This window comes from Cyrtonyx montezumae, unplaced genomic scaffold (genome assembly GCF_038088225.1).
Source record: "Cyrtonyx montezumae isolate F1298 unplaced genomic scaffold, pur_monq_1.0 scaffold_8, whole genome shotgun sequence".
NCBI classification, from domain to species: Eukaryota; Metazoa; Chordata; class Aves; order Galliformes; family Odontophoridae; genus Cyrtonyx; species Cyrtonyx montezumae.
The window spans coordinates 49,870,838-49,887,947 of NW_027072089.1; the positions used below are offsets into that span (position 1 = coordinate 49,870,838).

At 37.6% G+C, this 17,110-nt stretch overlaps 1 protein-coding gene across 1 annotated transcript in view; it reads left to right on the top strand.

Moving 5' to 3' along the window:
- The window catches only part of CEP192 (centrosomal protein 192), a 55,955-nt gene extending 40,010 nt beyond the window's left edge, over nucleotides 1-15,945 (top strand). Inside the window, exons 38-44 of the mRNA XM_065753599.1 lie at nucleotides 375-454; nucleotides 1,331-1,426; nucleotides 5,206-5,325; nucleotides 9,159-9,280; nucleotides 10,103-10,226; nucleotides 10,700-10,758; nucleotides 15,493-15,945. Of these exons, the coding sequence (XP_065609671.1) occupies nucleotides 375-454; nucleotides 1,331-1,426; nucleotides 5,206-5,325; nucleotides 9,159-9,280; nucleotides 10,103-10,226; nucleotides 10,700-10,758; nucleotides 15,493-15,631 (740 nt within the window). The 3' untranslated portion in view covers nucleotides 15,632-15,945. The remainder of the gene's footprint in view (nucleotides 1-374; nucleotides 455-1,330; nucleotides 1,427-5,205; nucleotides 5,326-9,158; nucleotides 9,281-10,102; nucleotides 10,227-10,699; nucleotides 10,759-15,492) is intronic.
- Nucleotides 15,946-17,110: the final 1,165 nt, after the last annotated feature.

Consider the following 17,110-nt stretch of genomic DNA (forward strand, 5'->3'; position numbering starts at 1 on the left):
ACAATCACGTCATTTTCTTTGGTATGCTTTTAGAGGTCTTTTAGAGGGTTCTCTTCTGTTCTTTTAGAGTTATTGAGTTTAGGTCTGGCTTCTTGTAAACATCTTGAATATGATTCTTCAGTAGAAGACATGACTTCCAAATTTATTTGTAAAAACTTGCAAGGATTTTGTGGTAGTGCGCTTTTATTTGAGTCTGCTCCTAGAGTTTCAAATCTACTTGACGTGGTAAGAACTGTTGCCAGTAAACTTCACTGTATCTAGGAATAAAGGGCTTTTTAAACAAATTTCCTATTTAAATTCATTCAACTAAACAGATTTGAACAAAGATGTTTCATGTATTTATATACTTATGTTGTATGATATTTGTCTTGCAGAGAGTTACCTGGAAATGGAGAATAGGGGGGATGAAAATGTGAGGTGGAATTTGTCATCATTTACTCCACCCTATGTTAAAGTGAGTGAATGTTTGAATTGAGAGTGTTTTATGCAAATTCTTGATTTACTTTTTTGATTTTTTTTTTCCTTAATCTCTCTTTCTTGATGTAGCCTCTCAGGAAAGCATGCTTAATTGAACCTGAACTCAGAAGTTCTTCCCAAACATTCTGACTTTGTACATACAAGGGAAATTTTTTCCCTTTTTTGTCTCAAGTATACTCTTTGGCTGGGAATCAGTGCTCTGTGAGCCTATTTCTGGTTCACTTACTAGCTTATGGAGCTTGCTTTTGCTCATCTAGTGTTGTCTTCTGGATTACATTAAATAATCAAACATACATGAAAGATGTGTTCATTTCTGATTCAGAATGCCAATCTAACTTGCCCTGTTACAAGAGGTGCTTCTAGAATTCTGCTCTTCATTGTATCTCTGTAGGTAATTTAAAGTTAGGGCATGGATATTTGAATTATGCTACTGTTGCTTCTGCACTTTAATTGTAGCTGTAACATATATGTGTTTTCCTATTTCTTGACAGCTGAATGCTGATGGTCATTTTGATTCTATACTAGAATTAGCATGGTTATGAAAGAATGAAAAAAATGTCATATCCCAGACATTATGTAAACATAGCCAAGACTGAGAAGACAGATCATGCAGTGTTTCAGCTTGTGCACCACCTCTAAAATGGAAGTCAGTAGTCATGATGACTGCTTAAGTGTTGCAGTAGCTTCAAGTCTTTGTTCATTTGCTTTTAGGGATTTAATATTATTTATTTGAAAATAGTTTTACTGGGTGCATTTTTTAATTTTATTTTTTCAGCCTTTTGTAAGAGTGGGGGCGGGGAGGGCTGTGTGTGTTTTAATCCCTACTGAATCAGACACCTGACTTCATTTGCAGGACATGGATGGAACTGGTTCTGTTTATAGGGCTACTTACTCTGCTTTCAGATGTTACCGTGTTTCTGGTACTCTTGAAGCTCATGGAAGAGAAAAGGTAAACTGACATATTTCAAGCATATAATTTATCTTGATTATAAAAAAATATACCTTCCACGATAAATCAACTGAAATAACAGTTGAATTATTGAAGCTGGTTTTAAATATATCTGTGTATTAAGAGGCCAGTATCTACTTACCACAGGTGTTGTAACGTCAGTTGAGTTGATTCTAAGATTTCATGCAATCTATCATTTTACTTTGTTTTGTTGTTTTAGAAGATACTCTATTCTAGAGCAGAAAACTGTTTTAAAATGCTTTGTAAAATCCACAAGATTATTACATCTAGTATTGTGTTTTTGCAAAACTGTTGTGAGAGCTAGCTCTTCTTGTTACAGTTCTTCAAGAACAGTTGCTTGGTCCTAAAGTTAATTTCATAAGTTCATAAGGTTGGAAAGGACCTATAAGATCATCTAGTCCAACCATCCTCCTATCACTATCTCTACCCAACTACTAAATTAAGTCCTTTAGCACCTCATCTAAACGCTTCTTGAACAGCGCTAGGGATGGTGCCTCAACCACCTCCCTAGGCAGGCCATTCCAGTGCCTGACCACTCTTTCAGAAAAGAAATGCTTCCTGAGGTCTAATCTAAATCTTCCCTGGCGCAACTTGTGGCCATTCCCTCTCGTCCTGTCATTACTTATCAGGGAGAAGAGGCCTACCCCCTCCTCACCACAACCCCCCTTCAGGAAGTGGTAGAGTGCAATAAGGTCTCCTCTGAGCCTCCTCTTCTCCAGACTAAACAATCCCAGCTCCCTCAGCCGCTCCTCAGAAGACTTGTGCTCCAGACCCCTCACCAGTTTTGTTGCCCTTCTCTGAACACGCTCCAGGGCCTCAATGTCCTTCTTGTAGTGAGGGGCCCAAAACTGAACACAGTACTCGAGGTGCGGCCGTACCAGAGCTGAGTACAGGGGGATGATCACCTCCCTGCTCCTGCTGGCTACACTATTTCTAATACAGGCCAGGATGCTGTTGGCCTTCTTGGCCACCTGGGCACACTGTCGGCTCATGTTGAGCCGAGCATCAACCAACACCCCCAGGTCCTTTTCCTCTCTACATTCTTCAAGCCATTCTGCCCCAAGCCTATAGCATTGCATGGGGTTATTGTGGCCAAAGTGCAGGACCCGGCACTTGGTCTTATTGAACCTCATCCCATTGAGCTCAGCCCAGCTGTTCAGCCTATCCAAATCCCTCTGAAGGGCCTCCCTACCCTCAGGCAGTTTGACACATCCTCCCAGCTTTGTGTCATCTGCAAACTTACTGAGTGTACACTCAATTCCCTCGTCTAGGTCATCAATAAAGATATTAAACAAGATGGGCCCCAAAACTGACCCTTGGGGGACACCACTCATAACAGGACGCCAGCTGGACTTAACTCCATTAACCACTACCCTCTGGGCACGGCCCTCCAGCCAGTTCTCCACCCAGAGAAGAGTGAACCTGTCCACACCACGGGCTGCCAGTTTCCTTAGGAGAATACTGTGGGAGACCGTGTCAAAGGCCTTGCTGAAGTCCAGGTAGACTACATCAACAGCCTTTCCCTCATCTACCTGTCTGGTCACCCAGTCATAGAAGGAGATGAGGTTGGACAAGCACGACCTGCCCCTGGTGAACCCGTGCTGGCTGGGTCTGATCCCTTTATTGCCATGCACGTGTCGTGTGATCTCCCTCAAGATCATCTGTTCCATAACTTTCCCTGATACCGAGGTCAGGCTGACAGGCCTGTAGTTCCCCGGGTCTTCCTTACGGCCTTTCTTGTAGATGGGAGTCACATCGGCAAGCCTCCAATCTTGTGGGACCTCTCCAGATAACCAGGAATTCTGATAGATGGCAGAAAGTGGCTCGGCAATCACCTCTGCTAGCTCCCTCAGCACCCTTGGGTGGATCCCATCTGGCCCCATGGACTTGTGGCAGTTCAGATGGAGGAGTAGATCTCTGACCACCTCTGCTTGAATCACACGGGGTGCATTATGCACCCCGTCCCGGACTTCCAGGTCAGGGCAAGTACCATGTGGATAACTGTCCTGTCTATTAAAGACAGATGTGAAGAAGGCATTGAGAACCTCAGCCTTTTCCTTATCATCTGTGGTTATATTGCCTGCCTCGTTGAGTAAAGGAGGGAAATTTTCCTTAGTTTTTCTCCTGCTGTTAATATATTTGTAAAAGGGTTTCCTGTTCTCCTTTACAGCAGTAGCCAGCCTAATTTCAAGCTGGGCTTTAGCATTTCTAATTTTCTGCCTGCAGATCTTGGCCAGTTCTCTGTAGTCACCCCAAGTAGCCTGACCCATCTTCCAGAGGACATAGACTCTCTTTTTCTCTCGGAGTCTCAACAAAAGATCCCGGTTCATCCACACTGGTCTTTTGCTCCTCCGGCTCGACTTACGAGACTCCGGGACTGCCTGCTCCTGTGCCTTTAAGATTTCCATCTTGAGGAGCATCCAGGCTTCCTGGACCCCTTTACCCTTCAGGAGCAAGTCCCAAGGGACCCTTGCAACAAGTGTCCTGAACAGGTCAAAGTCTGCCCTCCGGAAGTCCAAGGTAATAGTTTTGCTAGTCACCCTCTTGACGGCACCCAGAATAGCAAACTCCACCATTTCATGGTCACTCTGGCCAAGACAATCTCCAACCTTCACATCCCCTACTAGTCCTTCCCTGTTAGTGAAAAGTAGGTCAAGCAAGGCATCTCCCCTGGTAGGCTCTTGCACCAGCTGTGTCAGGAAGCAATCATCCACACATTCTAGAAATCTCAAGGACTGCTTCCTCTGCGCAGTATTGTATTTCCAGCATATATCAGGGAAGTTTCATTTGGCTTACAATTTCAACTCCTGGCCAGTAGAGGGTTTCATAAACACAATTATAAAACTCATCAAAGGCCATTCTGAATAGGTTTCTGTGGGGCTTTTTTCCCTCACCTTCCTTCTCTAATACTACTTTATTCTGTTTGTTCATCTTCACAGATGTCCTTATTTTAATCATTATAGATCATGACATTCTGAATTGAATCGTGAATATATTTACAAAAAATTAGGAAACTTTTTTTTGCTAATGTTGAAAAGCATCTTCAAAGCAGTGTGTTTGCCTTAGCAATCCTAGTTCAGATGTAACACTCACTATTGGTAGATGAAGCTGTTGGCTGAAACTGATAAGGTTGCTATCTTTTGAATCTGATAATACTTGGTTGAAAAATATAGTTGTAGCAATCTATTCTAACCTGCTGCTTCCCTTCTCTTTCTCAAGCCCCAGTTGCGAAAACAGTGTAAGATTACAGTTGAATTAACCTGGTACAACGCTATATAGAGAGGGGCTTTTATTACATAGTTGACCTTTAAGGATGATCAAATGCATGACCTGTAACTTATTTTAAATTTCAGTCTTTCTAGTAGTTGTAGAACAGGCTGCTTGTATAGGCTTGAGCTGGAAGAGTACAGTTATTCACAGCTTAGTTGACACATTTCCCTCCTGGTCCCCTACTGTCCTCATTTTGCTAATGGAAATAATTGTGCTAACACTTCTTGTCTTACAAGTTAGCTGAACTCAAATTTTGTGTGTCTGGTTACACGACCCATTTCAGCAGAACCTTTTCATTTGCAGGCAAAGGAGGATGAATGATAATATTTTCTGCAAGATTACCTGTTGTGAAGTGCATGCACTGATTTCTGTATTGTACAAATGCTCTGCTGGCTTTACTGTAACTTTGTGGAAATAAAATCATGGGGTTTTGTATATAATTTCAATGAATGTGTACAAACTTTTCCTTTTTTATTTTATTTTTTTAGGTTCCTCTAATATTTTTACCTAGAGAAAATGGGGATTATTCTCAGTTCTGGGACCTTGAGTGTCATCCTGTTGAAAAACCTAGTTGGAAACACAAATTACGTTTTCAGCTTTCTGGAACAGTGAGTGTATAAATGCTATAAACTCTGTCCTAAATATTTGATGACATCTTAGTATTGCTGTTCTGCATTATTGCTGATATGTCTCAGTGTTATCCTGGAAAAAATGGTAATATTTTATGTCAACTTGAACTGTACTGTTTTTCTTATATTACTTTTACTAAAAACTACTTTCTAGTCCTGCTTATGTGGTAATAATGTGTCATCTTTTGTCATTTGACATGTAAAATTTTGCTTTCTGCTCAGAAACAGTAGAGATAAACTCCTGTGGGTATAGTTATGGTAGGGGCTGATTTGTTTATATCAAGCACTAAACACGTTGAGTTTATTTCTGTAAATAGCAAAGTAATTGACCTTTGATCCAATATGTAACTTAGTGTAACATTGGAGTTTATCATCACCTGTTTTGGAGATATGGCTGTGTTTCTGCAGAAATTGATTTGAGTATTTTACCAGAGTTCACTTAGACATGGGTAATTATTTAGATTTATACATGGGAGAAATTAAATCAGAGCTATTCTTTGCTCCTGTCATGTTCCTGAGCTCTTATTTTATGGTGAGGCCTAGAGAGTTTTAGGTTCAAGTGCTGAGAGAGAACACAGCAAATCAGTTCTTAGCTCACTTTTAGTCACTGCATTACCATCCATCCAAAGGGAGTCTGCACAGGACACATAATCTACTTTTAAATGTTTCAGAAAAGTAAATTCTAATGCTTACATGAGTTGAATGTGAAGAACTTTGTTTGTTATTGGGTGATTACTACATTTGCTTTTATGTCCACTCTGGGAAATTGGACTTAATTTTTTTCCTGAGAAGCCTAGATAAAGATTGGAGTTCTTCCTTCCAGAGTACCAAGCCTGCCTTGGGAGCAGAAACCTTACGTTTACTCTTCTTGGCAAGATACCTTTTATTTTGTAGGGTCTTTTTTCTTCCCAGTAGTTAGTTACGTTGAAAATGGGGCTTGTTAATAATATATATGTTAAATGACTTCTTATTTTGACTGGAAGAATGAGACTTGTACAGTGTTTGTTTTGAGATTTTTTTTTTTTAAGCTTTCATCAAATACTTTGAACATAATTTTCCATAAAGTGAGGAAAACATCTGTCAGTTGACTGTTTAAAGCTTGAGAGAAGATGAATTCTTTATTAGAAGTCTAAAGTTCTGAATAATTATCTTCTGAGAACATGACTAGTTGTCAGAGTTGTGTAAATCTTTGAGCAACATGACTTGATATCAATGCTTTTGAACTAGCACATCAGATTTGTTTCCTCTTGATTTCACTTAACAGCTTTAACTATTAGATCTTTCCAACATCTCCATATACTTCTGGGAAAAAAAAAAAAACATTACAGAAAATATTTGAAATGTGTTGAGATCATTTTTGATAAAGAGTAGGAAATATATATTTTTATCAACTAGGTAAGGAAACTATATATCAGTTTGCAAGAGGAGTGAACACAGAACATTTACTTAGATTGTTGCAGCTTTTTGATCAGGTCTGCTTTTAGAGGAGAAGACAAGGCAGTTATTGCCTATTATGTCCTAGGAATCAAGAGTATGTACTCCATTACTACAGCTTTGGAAAGGACTTGTATCCTGCTGGGTTTGCTGAGGTGAAGAGGGTTACTGCTGTGATTTTTGATAAAATGAAGTGGGAAGACTGACTGTCATTCACAATGACAGAGTGGTATTTATTTATAGCACTGCTTCAATAGAATCAGAAAGAAATGTGAATGACATCAGGAAAGAACTAGAACAAGGTGAAATTAGGGAAGTTGGTGGCACTTAACCGTTTTCTTTTTTTTCCTAAGAAGTCAATTAGCTGTGACTTTGCCGCTCTGTTTGCATTTGCAGTTCCCACCACTGGAAACCATAGACACCAACTCAGAAGAACCGCTTTCCACATCTGATCCTAGGGACAGAGAAAGGAAGGACTCTAAATGCCCTTTGCAATCTCACCCTGTTGATACTGACAATTCAAACCTAGTTTTTCCTCTTCCTGAGGAGTGCTTGCTATGAGGAACTGATCAAAGATCAATGGGCTAAAAATGAGCGTCACCGTTGTGCACAAATACTTGAGATTAGTGTTTTGGTTCAAGTATTGATTTCTTCTGGTTGAAGCAGTCAATTGGCAAGAACCTGCCGGAGGGCTGAGGCAGGACCTAGGGTTATGATGGCTTCTTCAGTGTGTGGAAAGTTGAGCTCTGCATAAAGAATTCCAGTATTGTTTGTAGATACCACAAATGATAGGAATGTTCTTTTTTTTTTTTTTTCAACATGACCTACGTACTTTAACTGCTGTGTAAATAACTTTTTAGTGTATTATTTTACAAGAGGCAAGGTGAACGAATTGAGCTCAATTTCTGGATACTTAATACAGAATATTTTCACTAAAACTTCTGATCTGAATTTTATTGTTACTAGCAGCATGGAAGCTTCATCTTATTCAGGTGTTCCAAGAGCAAGAGGGGAAAAAATTCAGCTCAGTGAGCAAAATTAATTACAGTTTTAGAGCTAAATGCATTCATATGCTTATGAATTTACTTTGAGATCAAGGGCAGCATTGCTTGAGAACCATTTGAACAATGTTTAATGTACTACTTTCATTCACAACAGAAAAAATTAGTAGGGGGATAAGTAAAGCAGTACTTGAAAATACTTTTATGAAGATCAGGGAAGACAGAACTTATTTTCCATTATGTGTATTCTTCTGCAGTGGTCTTCCCTGATAATCGAGTAGAATTTGAGTGATAACGCTGAAGCATGACACCCATCATTCTTCCCTACATGGAAAACTAAAAGCTCTTAAAGCAAGACATACATGCAATTTTTTTCGTAATCTTTAGGTATTGGGTTCTACTGTGGTTCATAGGTTATTTGCAACTGAAGAACATTCTTCTTAAAATTAAGGGGTTTTTCTTTTCTTTTTGGCTGCTGCTATTTCTGTCAGACTGACTAGCAGCTCTTTTAAGACAAGAAATCGGTGTCTAAAAGACAAGTTTGTCATAGCAGCTCTATTGAAGAGGAAACTATTTTTTTTTAAATCTTCCCCGCATAAGGAAATCAACTGCTTGTCTAAAACATCAGTGCTATTTGGGAAAAAAAAAATAAATTAAGGTTATGTTATATGACCATAAACGTGACACGATCTTCAGTTTTTTTTCTTTTTTTAAGATGTTATGACCCAAGGGGCTCCAGACAGCAGCTGGCTAGATTCCTCAGACAGAGGAGAATTTTGAATTAACTATTTGGCAAAATATTCCCTTTGGGTGATCTAGTTTTCTTGTGTTGGGGAGTACATTGAATAGAGATTCTGACAATGATAAATGTTTTGGCCTAACTTCTAGTTGTGGCAGTTATCACTTAGTGCATTGTCAGATTTCTTTTTTCTGGAGTGATCTCCCTTTGGGAATGATGTATCCTTCATAACACAGAAGTATTACAAAGCTTCGTGAGAGCTTTGGTGAGAATTTAAACTTCAGTGATAACTTATGTCTTCCTCTCTCAGCAGTTGTTTTGCTGACTTAGCTTTTTCTTGAGGCACATGTGCCTCAAGAATGTCTGCAAAGAAATTTCTTGCAGCCTTCATGAGATTCCATCTGCACTGCACTACTAATGTTCTGTGAACTGGCTTTTAACAAGGACAAAACAGTATAGAAAACAAAAGCCTGTTACAGCATTCCTCACAAAATTGTTCTCGATACAGGTTTTACTGTTCTGAAATACTATGCTTAAAAAAAAAAGTCTTACTTCCTTCCCTTGGCTAACAAAAATGATGTAAATTCTTGAATACTTCCAAATGTAAAATTTAAAGGCTTCCTTGTCTTTGCCAATAGGGTACTAAAGCAGAAAATACAACTGCAGTTGTGAAGGATTCCACAGATACCCTCACAGAAACTGGGAGCCCAGTTGTACCAAAAAGGAAGGCTTACTCTGGAGGGTGTACAGCTAAAGCAGGGTATGTATGGGCAAGAACTGAAATACGATGTTGCAAATGTCTGGGAGTTACAAAAACTCAACGAAACCTTTTTTCTGTTACAATAGCTATGTGGTGGAACAGGCTGCCGAGAGGGGCTCTGCTGTCTGCCCCTGGGACCTGACAGGCTAAAGCCCAGTGAAATGCCTTTTCTGAGTCTAGAACTGATGTTGCTTGGAGCAACTTGAGACCCCCTGAGTCTCTCCCAATCTTAGTTATCCTGTATTAAAGAGAAGATAGGTGCAGAAACATACTTGACCAAATCTCTTATTGTATTGTTCAGTTTCACATTCTTTTCATTTAAGTTCCTAAGTTGCCTAATCATAATTTGTTGTGAAAACTAGTATCAGGGGCAGAATTGTATACTGTGAGCCATTTTGGTGGTTTTACAAAATGTTAAAGTCCATTGTGAAAATACGGTATATTGCATGTCTTAACATAGCTGTTTTTCTCTGAAATTGATCTACAATTCTTATACCATAGGATGTGAAGAGTAGAATGTTTTGACTAAATTTGGAATCCCTGAAAAGAGACTAGCTGTCTAATAAAGCATGTGGAGAGAAAATTCAGATTGCAAAAGCATATTTAAGCAAGCTCTCATATATTTATGTTGCAGTGATGCTTTCATTAGACTCTAAGTGTTTGAAGTGTATAACCTATAAACCATGAGGTGAGAGAGTCGATGCCTTCAAGATCTTTCAGTTTTTCCTTGTTTATTCTTGTAGAGTGTCTTGTAGAATGTGATCAATATATCCAGACAATATAAACAAAATCTTAATATCTTAACTCCCTTTCTCATATCAGACTAAGTGAGATGACTCGTGGGGTGTATGCACCAGAAGACCTGTACACTTTCCTTCCAACTAGAGTTGGGGAATCACGCACGTTAAAAGTCAACTTGCAAAATAATACATTTAGAACGCAGTTGGTAAGTTTGATGGGGTTTCTTCTAAATACATGTTTTTGTAAAGCCTTCCAACAGTTTAACTGTACTATGTAGGTGTTTATTTTTTATAACTCTGGGTGTAAGATTGGCAGTAGTGCAAGTCTTGTCATGCTAGTTTCAAAGCACAGTATTATATTTGAAAAAATCTGCTGTGCTGTCTGTAATTTTTCTCTTTTCTTGCCTGACTCAGTGAGAGTATTTGTAAACTATGCAATTTTATTTATTTATTTATTAAAAAAAAAACCAACATGGATTTGTTATCTTTACTTTTTTAACTTCATTAAGATATCCTGAGATATCAGTTTTCCTTAAATGCACAAATCTGGGCGTTTCATTTCTAAACATTGTGTCTAAAGCTGTATCTGTAAATTACCTAAATTACCTTAACCATGTTATAAAGTGAATATGGTAGGCTTAGATACAGTGGGTCTTTAAGTATTTGTATTAAATTGCAGCTGAGATTTTTGAGTCCCAATGAGCCTTTCTACATCAAGCACTCAAAGTACTCTCTAAGGTAAGTAACTCTTGTGCTAACATTCTTGCCTAACAGCAGTGGGGGGGAAAAAAAAATCAGTAAGATACATATCTTCTCAATGTACAGTGCTAAAATATAGACATAAAGACCTAGCATTCTAGCTGTCTGTTAAATATGTGAGTTTTTTTTTTTGCTAATACTGTGCTCTGTAATCTTGGTTTGAAGCAGAACGAGCCTACATGCTTACTTCTGCATCTGCCAGTTCCTTCACTGCAAATTGTTTCTAACAGTGCTGCTGCTTTTCATGTTAAACCTAATGCTTCATTTAACCATTTGGGCTGCTGTGCACAATCAAGTCATTCCTTCCTTTTATACTTCGTACACAACAGATCAAATTGCTTTCGTCATGCTTATAATTTGATAAACTTGAAGAGCTGCATCAAAGATTCTCTACAAATATAAGGTTTGAGCAGCCAGTGGAATTGCTTGGTCATACCAAGTATTTCAGCATATTACTTGCATAAAATGAATTTTCGAGTTAGTGATAACAGCCCTTCCAAATAAACCCAGCCATCCTGAAAGTTGATTACTATGGGTATTTGACAGTCCTGTTAGTCATCTCATAGAGATACAGCATCTAACATGCTCATCTGTCACAGTGGGAGTGTCAGGAAGATAAAAAATACAGCCATTTGATTAGAAGTCATACAGCATACGTTTTCAGCATTGAGAGAGTTCTCTTTTTAAAGATGAGGAAACTAAGGATATGCAGAATAGAAATTGTGCATAAGGTCAGAAATAGAACTGGGTACTCTGTTTCTTTTCTGCCAGTGATACTTACAGCCCCATCTTTGTAGTAGATGTTATGTTGCTAACCTCAGGTATTCAAGGTATTTTGAATCCAGTTTCTAGCAAAAAGTGTTGTAACTCTGCTTAGGTATATTTTTCAGTGCCTCTACTTCACTTACATGTTTTTTAATTAAATTTGCCACTGAAGAGCTTGTTACAGAAGTAGTGAACAAGATAAAAAATCTGCCCAACTAAGGACAACTTGCTAGATCTATCTGAGGCTGTGCAGCGTTAGGCAAAGGACTGGTTGTATTGATAGTCCATGAGAAAAGATGAGTAACTGAATTGGAAGGTACTTAGATGTTTCAAAAATACTCTTGAGGAATGTGGTCAAAGCTACTTCGTACATTTTCTATTAGAGTTGATAAAATCCTATTGCTTTTATCCAAAGTAGAGTTAACAAGTCAAATATTCAATGTTATTCCTAAAAGTTATCAACTTGAATATACTCCTAATAACATTCCAGAAACATTTTTCTAGTAGCTTTGGCAATTTTTCTTCAATTATAAATGTTGACCTTTTCTGGCTTTTGAAAATAAATTCATCTGAAATCAGCAGAGGTCTCTGAAAAAGCCCTTCCTTTTAAGAGCATGAAGCACCTAACTTGGACATGTGCTTTAAAAATAACAGCAACAATAAACAACAAAATCAAACCAACATTTAAAGAAGTTCTGTAAGTGACTTTTATTTCTGATCAGCACGAAGGAGGATCTCAAGAAAGCCATCTAATCCTGGTTGACGGGGCATTTTATAAAGTAATGTTCAAAAGTGATTAGATAAGAACACTGCAGGAACTTGGAATCGTAGTCTGTTAAGAGTGTAAATTAGAAAGTATCACCAATTTATGTTTTTAACAAAAAATGTTAGGCAATAAAGATGGTTTGTTGCAGGCTTTTTATTTTGAGGGACAAATTTGAAAGTAATTCTGCATAATCAAGTGTTACATCTGAGTAATGGAATTGTAGGTTTTTGTTTTGGTTTTAAAATCAAGAAGCTCACCTACTGAAGCTGATAATGTGGCATGACAGTTTTGTTCAGTTGGTTATCTGTTCACAGGTACCATCAGTTAGCAGTGTCCTTTATCGTGGTTTACTGAATTGAAGGTAACAACAGGGTTTGTCCAAATAGAGTATCTTACCACCAAATCTGCAGTAAAAGCAGGAAGCAACTGTAGCAATCTTCACCAAGTATCTCAGAGTGTTTGTCTATCCATCTTATCTGTCTTTTTAACTGTGAAGATATTGTTTAGCTAAACAACATTCAGAATTTCTTCCCACCCATTCTTTGCAGGAATTTGTCTTAAAAAGATGAGTCCTATTTGTTAAGAAATAGATTATTATTTTCACTGCAAAGGGTTGTCTTGTTCAAGTTGTGGAAGTACCTTTTGAAGTGCCTATAACAAGATAACTTTGAGTTTTACCAACATAAATAAAACTTTTTAAACACTTGATTTCATAAACAACCTTTGACTAAGTTCTTTTTCTGGAAAGACTGCCAGATTGTGCCTATCTAAAGAAGTTTGAAAACTAAGGTTCAAAAAAGCCATCTGAAACAATCCAATTACTGGCTAGCAGAAATTTAAGATACTCTTAAAGGTAAAACTGTTCTTTGCTTGAGTAATTATTTTTCTTTCCAGTAGTCGCTATTCTAGAGATTAATCTTTCATTACTGATAGGCCTGACTGGTTATTGAGGTTTAGATACAGTTTACCAGTGCTGTTTCTATCAAAAATACTGTTTTTAGAAAACAGCAGTATTAGTTTGTATTTGACTATGAAGTAGGCACGAGACATACCAGACTTTGGAATTACTGCTTGAAATTGATACAGTAACCTAAGAATCACTAAGAAGCTGTGACAGACTAATTAAGTTGTAAGCATAAGGAAAAGATTGAAGTCAAGTAAAATGACTCATTGAGAGAAAAACAGTTAATTGTAGGTGAAGTCCAGTTGTTCTGTGAATACTTTGCTTCTCTGTTCTTGGCTACTGTACTTCAGAAAAATCCTCCAGGTTGCTTCTGTTTCTAAGAATATGTGTACTGTGGAGTAGCCTGATGGACTACTGTAATTAGAGTCTGAACTTCCCAGTTAGTTGAAGAAAGTGAAAATAGCATCTTTCCCATTGGCTTAGGAAGTATGAGAATTCAAGTGTTGAGCGTTACCCTGGTCATGAGAGATAAACTGACTGCTGCAAAGCAATCTGTGAGCAATGCCTGATTAATTTCTCTTTTCTAAAAGACAGTGTATAGCACCAACGAAATGGGTACCTGAATTCTGTGATCAAATAAAACTAAATACAATTGCCATATGCCATTACTGAGGTCATATAATAGCTGTTTTGGAAATCAGTCTCTGAAAGTTGGATGTGGACACCTCTTGAAAAGAGTGATACGTGGCTGATTGTTGCTTTGACGGTGTAAGCTTGAGTTTGGTTTTATTCTTTTTGACTAAGTAATAGGATATGCAAGGAGCTGTACATGTATCACTCCAAAGATACAGACTGGTGCACACCTTTGACTCTCCTAAATTTATTTTTGCTTTTGTCAGGTCTTTAGTGGAATGAGTCTTGAATTTCAGTTTCAATTCTTACTACGTCTTTCGTTTTCAAATACAATGCATGCTGAGTTGTTCAGCTGAATAAATATCATCATCCCATATATTAGAAGGTGGTTGAAGAGTCAGAGCTTGGGGTGTCAATTGTACACTATAAGTAATTAAACTCTTATCTGGCTAATATCCTTTATTGTTTATTCTAATTCAGTAGTTCACAGTCAGAGCTTTTGTTTTGTATGAACTCAGACGGATATTCTGTTGCATCTTTTTATATTTTGATAGCACATACATTGAACAGGTCACTGAACAGAGCTTCTGTTTTTCAGTATTTGTTATATATTTTTATGCTTTAAAAAAAGGCTAGGATCAGGCTTACGTGTAGGGCAAATATTATGACAAATGTAGGAGAAGGGTAGGAGCACAAACTAATTATGATAGGTTGGATTACTGTAGAAGAAACATATCTAGAGGAATATCTAGTAGGAACAAAACAATAAAACTCAGAGGAAATGAACACGTTTTGGAAGATGTTAGATAGCACTAAATACTGCCAAAGGCAGAGATCTAGAATTATGATAGAGTTTAAAAACAAACAGATCTTCTTTTCTTTGTCTTAGTGAGTGTTGCTATTTGTTTTTCCTTATTCTAATGTGTGCCTGTTACTCCTACTTCTTTGTTAGTACTGGATGTTTCCATCAGATGCCATGGCATCTAATAGGCTTCTCCTCAGCATTTCCAGCTTCTTTGCTTGTATAGCTTATATTTTTATTTTAACATGTTCACTCCAGGCTTTTGACAGTTAAGACAGCCAGCCTTTATGGCTTACCTACTGCTGAATTTTTCTGTTTCTTTTCTTCTGCAATCTGAACAAGAGACGACTTAAATAACCTAACAAGATGTGATGCAACCTTGAAAATGCTGTTTAAGGATAGATGTATTGACCTGTGCTGATTCACTGAAATATTTATTCACATGGAGCCAATTAGAAATTGTTGAAAATATTTTAGCAGCTTTAAATTGATTGAGAATTGTAAATTTCAGTATATGCATCAACAGACTTGTGAAGACAGAAACGTAGTAACTTTGTTCTAAATGTAATTGATGCTCTGTCAGTATTATTGTGAAGAGGCAGAACAAACATATCCAGATAAACCAGCAGCAATAAAATGCTGTAATACTTTGCATACCCTGTAGAAAAGAATTGCCTTTAAAATTTTCCTTTTGAAGAATAATAATCAAAACTATAAAAATGAACTTGATGATCTAGTACATATCAAATGTTTAGTTTTGGTGAAAATAAAAACGAACTTGGGTATCTGGTACAATTTTCTTGGTTGTTGATCATGCATATGCACATAATTGTCTCCTTACAGATCCCATCATTACATCAATGTGCCAGTCCAGTTCAAGCCTCAGGCAGAAGGCGTATTTGAAGGCGTCTTGGCCGTGCACACGACCAAATATGGCTGTATTCAAATTCGACTATGTGGTAAAGCTATTGCGAAAGAATAGAACAGTTTATGTTTGTTTAGGATGGTTTAAGCCATTTAAAATATTCAAGGATTTGCTACTACATTTCCATACTAACCTTCTACTTGTTTTGCCCTGGGATGCTGCTTCGATGGAAAATCTTCTTGAAGATGAATTATGGTGCTTGTTTTTCAAGTACATTTTCTTAGAAAAACACTGAGAAATAATATTCTATGTTTTAAATTTATTGTGTTCTAACTTATGTTTCTGCACTTTCGTTGAAAAGGGAAGTTTCTATTTTTGCATTAGGAATAACTAGATAAAATGTATTTTATTTTCAACGTTGTAAATACAGAAATAAAGTATGCGTTAACTGTTGATTCTGATTGCTGTCTTTGGTGGTTGTAGGGTTCCTTTCTGCATAGGAGTAGGAAGCTTAGTTTTTTACATACAATGCTTAGTTATTGTGGTTTTAGGATGTAGGGGAAAGGGATTGCAGTACAGAAGCTGACTTGATACATATCGTGTCTTCATCTGGTAAAACTTGGACAGTCAGTTCTGTGGTAGACTTAAGCACTTTGTATTCCTAGCAACGTGAAAACACTGTCAGTTCAACATGAGCAGTAATGCCTTCAGCGCTCCAAAAAGATTCTTCTAGCCTGGTATTCTGTCTTTAACAATGGCAAAAAGGTGGTTGTTCTGGGAGATGACAAAAACCTGATTTACTGCCTTTGGTTTCCTTTGCCACTTTCCTAGATATCCACAGTCATTACGTTAGGGACAGGAGGCAGAGATTCCCACCTATCCCTTTTTTCCATTTATGGACCTGTTTATGAATGTATCCATATGCCTCTTTGAACCTTTTGACACCCTGTGTTCACAGCTTTGTGTGGCAGCAAGCTCTAGATGTTCAGTGTCTGCTCTTTCAAGAGAAATTTTTTCCGCATGTGCTAAGTGGATCTCTTAGAATTTTGTTGAATACTTTCCAGTTCTTACCCTGTAGGATGCAATGAGCAACAACTTACAATCAAGGTCCCCATTATTATCATACTCTCTGCACCCTTTGGCTGTTCGCTGTTTCATTTCTGTATCATGTAGGTGTATGTCTGAACTGGCCTTAAACTAGAAATGTAACTTTGATAGCCTTGTTCTTATTGGTTATGTACATTATTCCTTTCTTCAGGTTGATAAAAGTATGAATGGAATTACACAGGCTTGTATTGAAAGTAATTTAATTTTCAAATAAATCAAATTCAAGAATATCTGGGAGGGAAAACCTGAATTGTCTGCTATGTTCCACCACAGTCATGATAAAGTATACTAAAGATTACTGCAGGTGTTTTTTTTTTCTCTGTTGAAACCTAGTTTCTTAGTAGACTTGAATGCCAGAAGGGGGAGATTTGCTAGAAGAAATTTAAACTAGACATCAGAAGTCGTGTTCCCTGTGTACTGTTCTATCAGCAGAATCATAGAATGGCTTAGGTTGGAGGGGGGCCTCAAACATCATCTAGTTCCACTCCT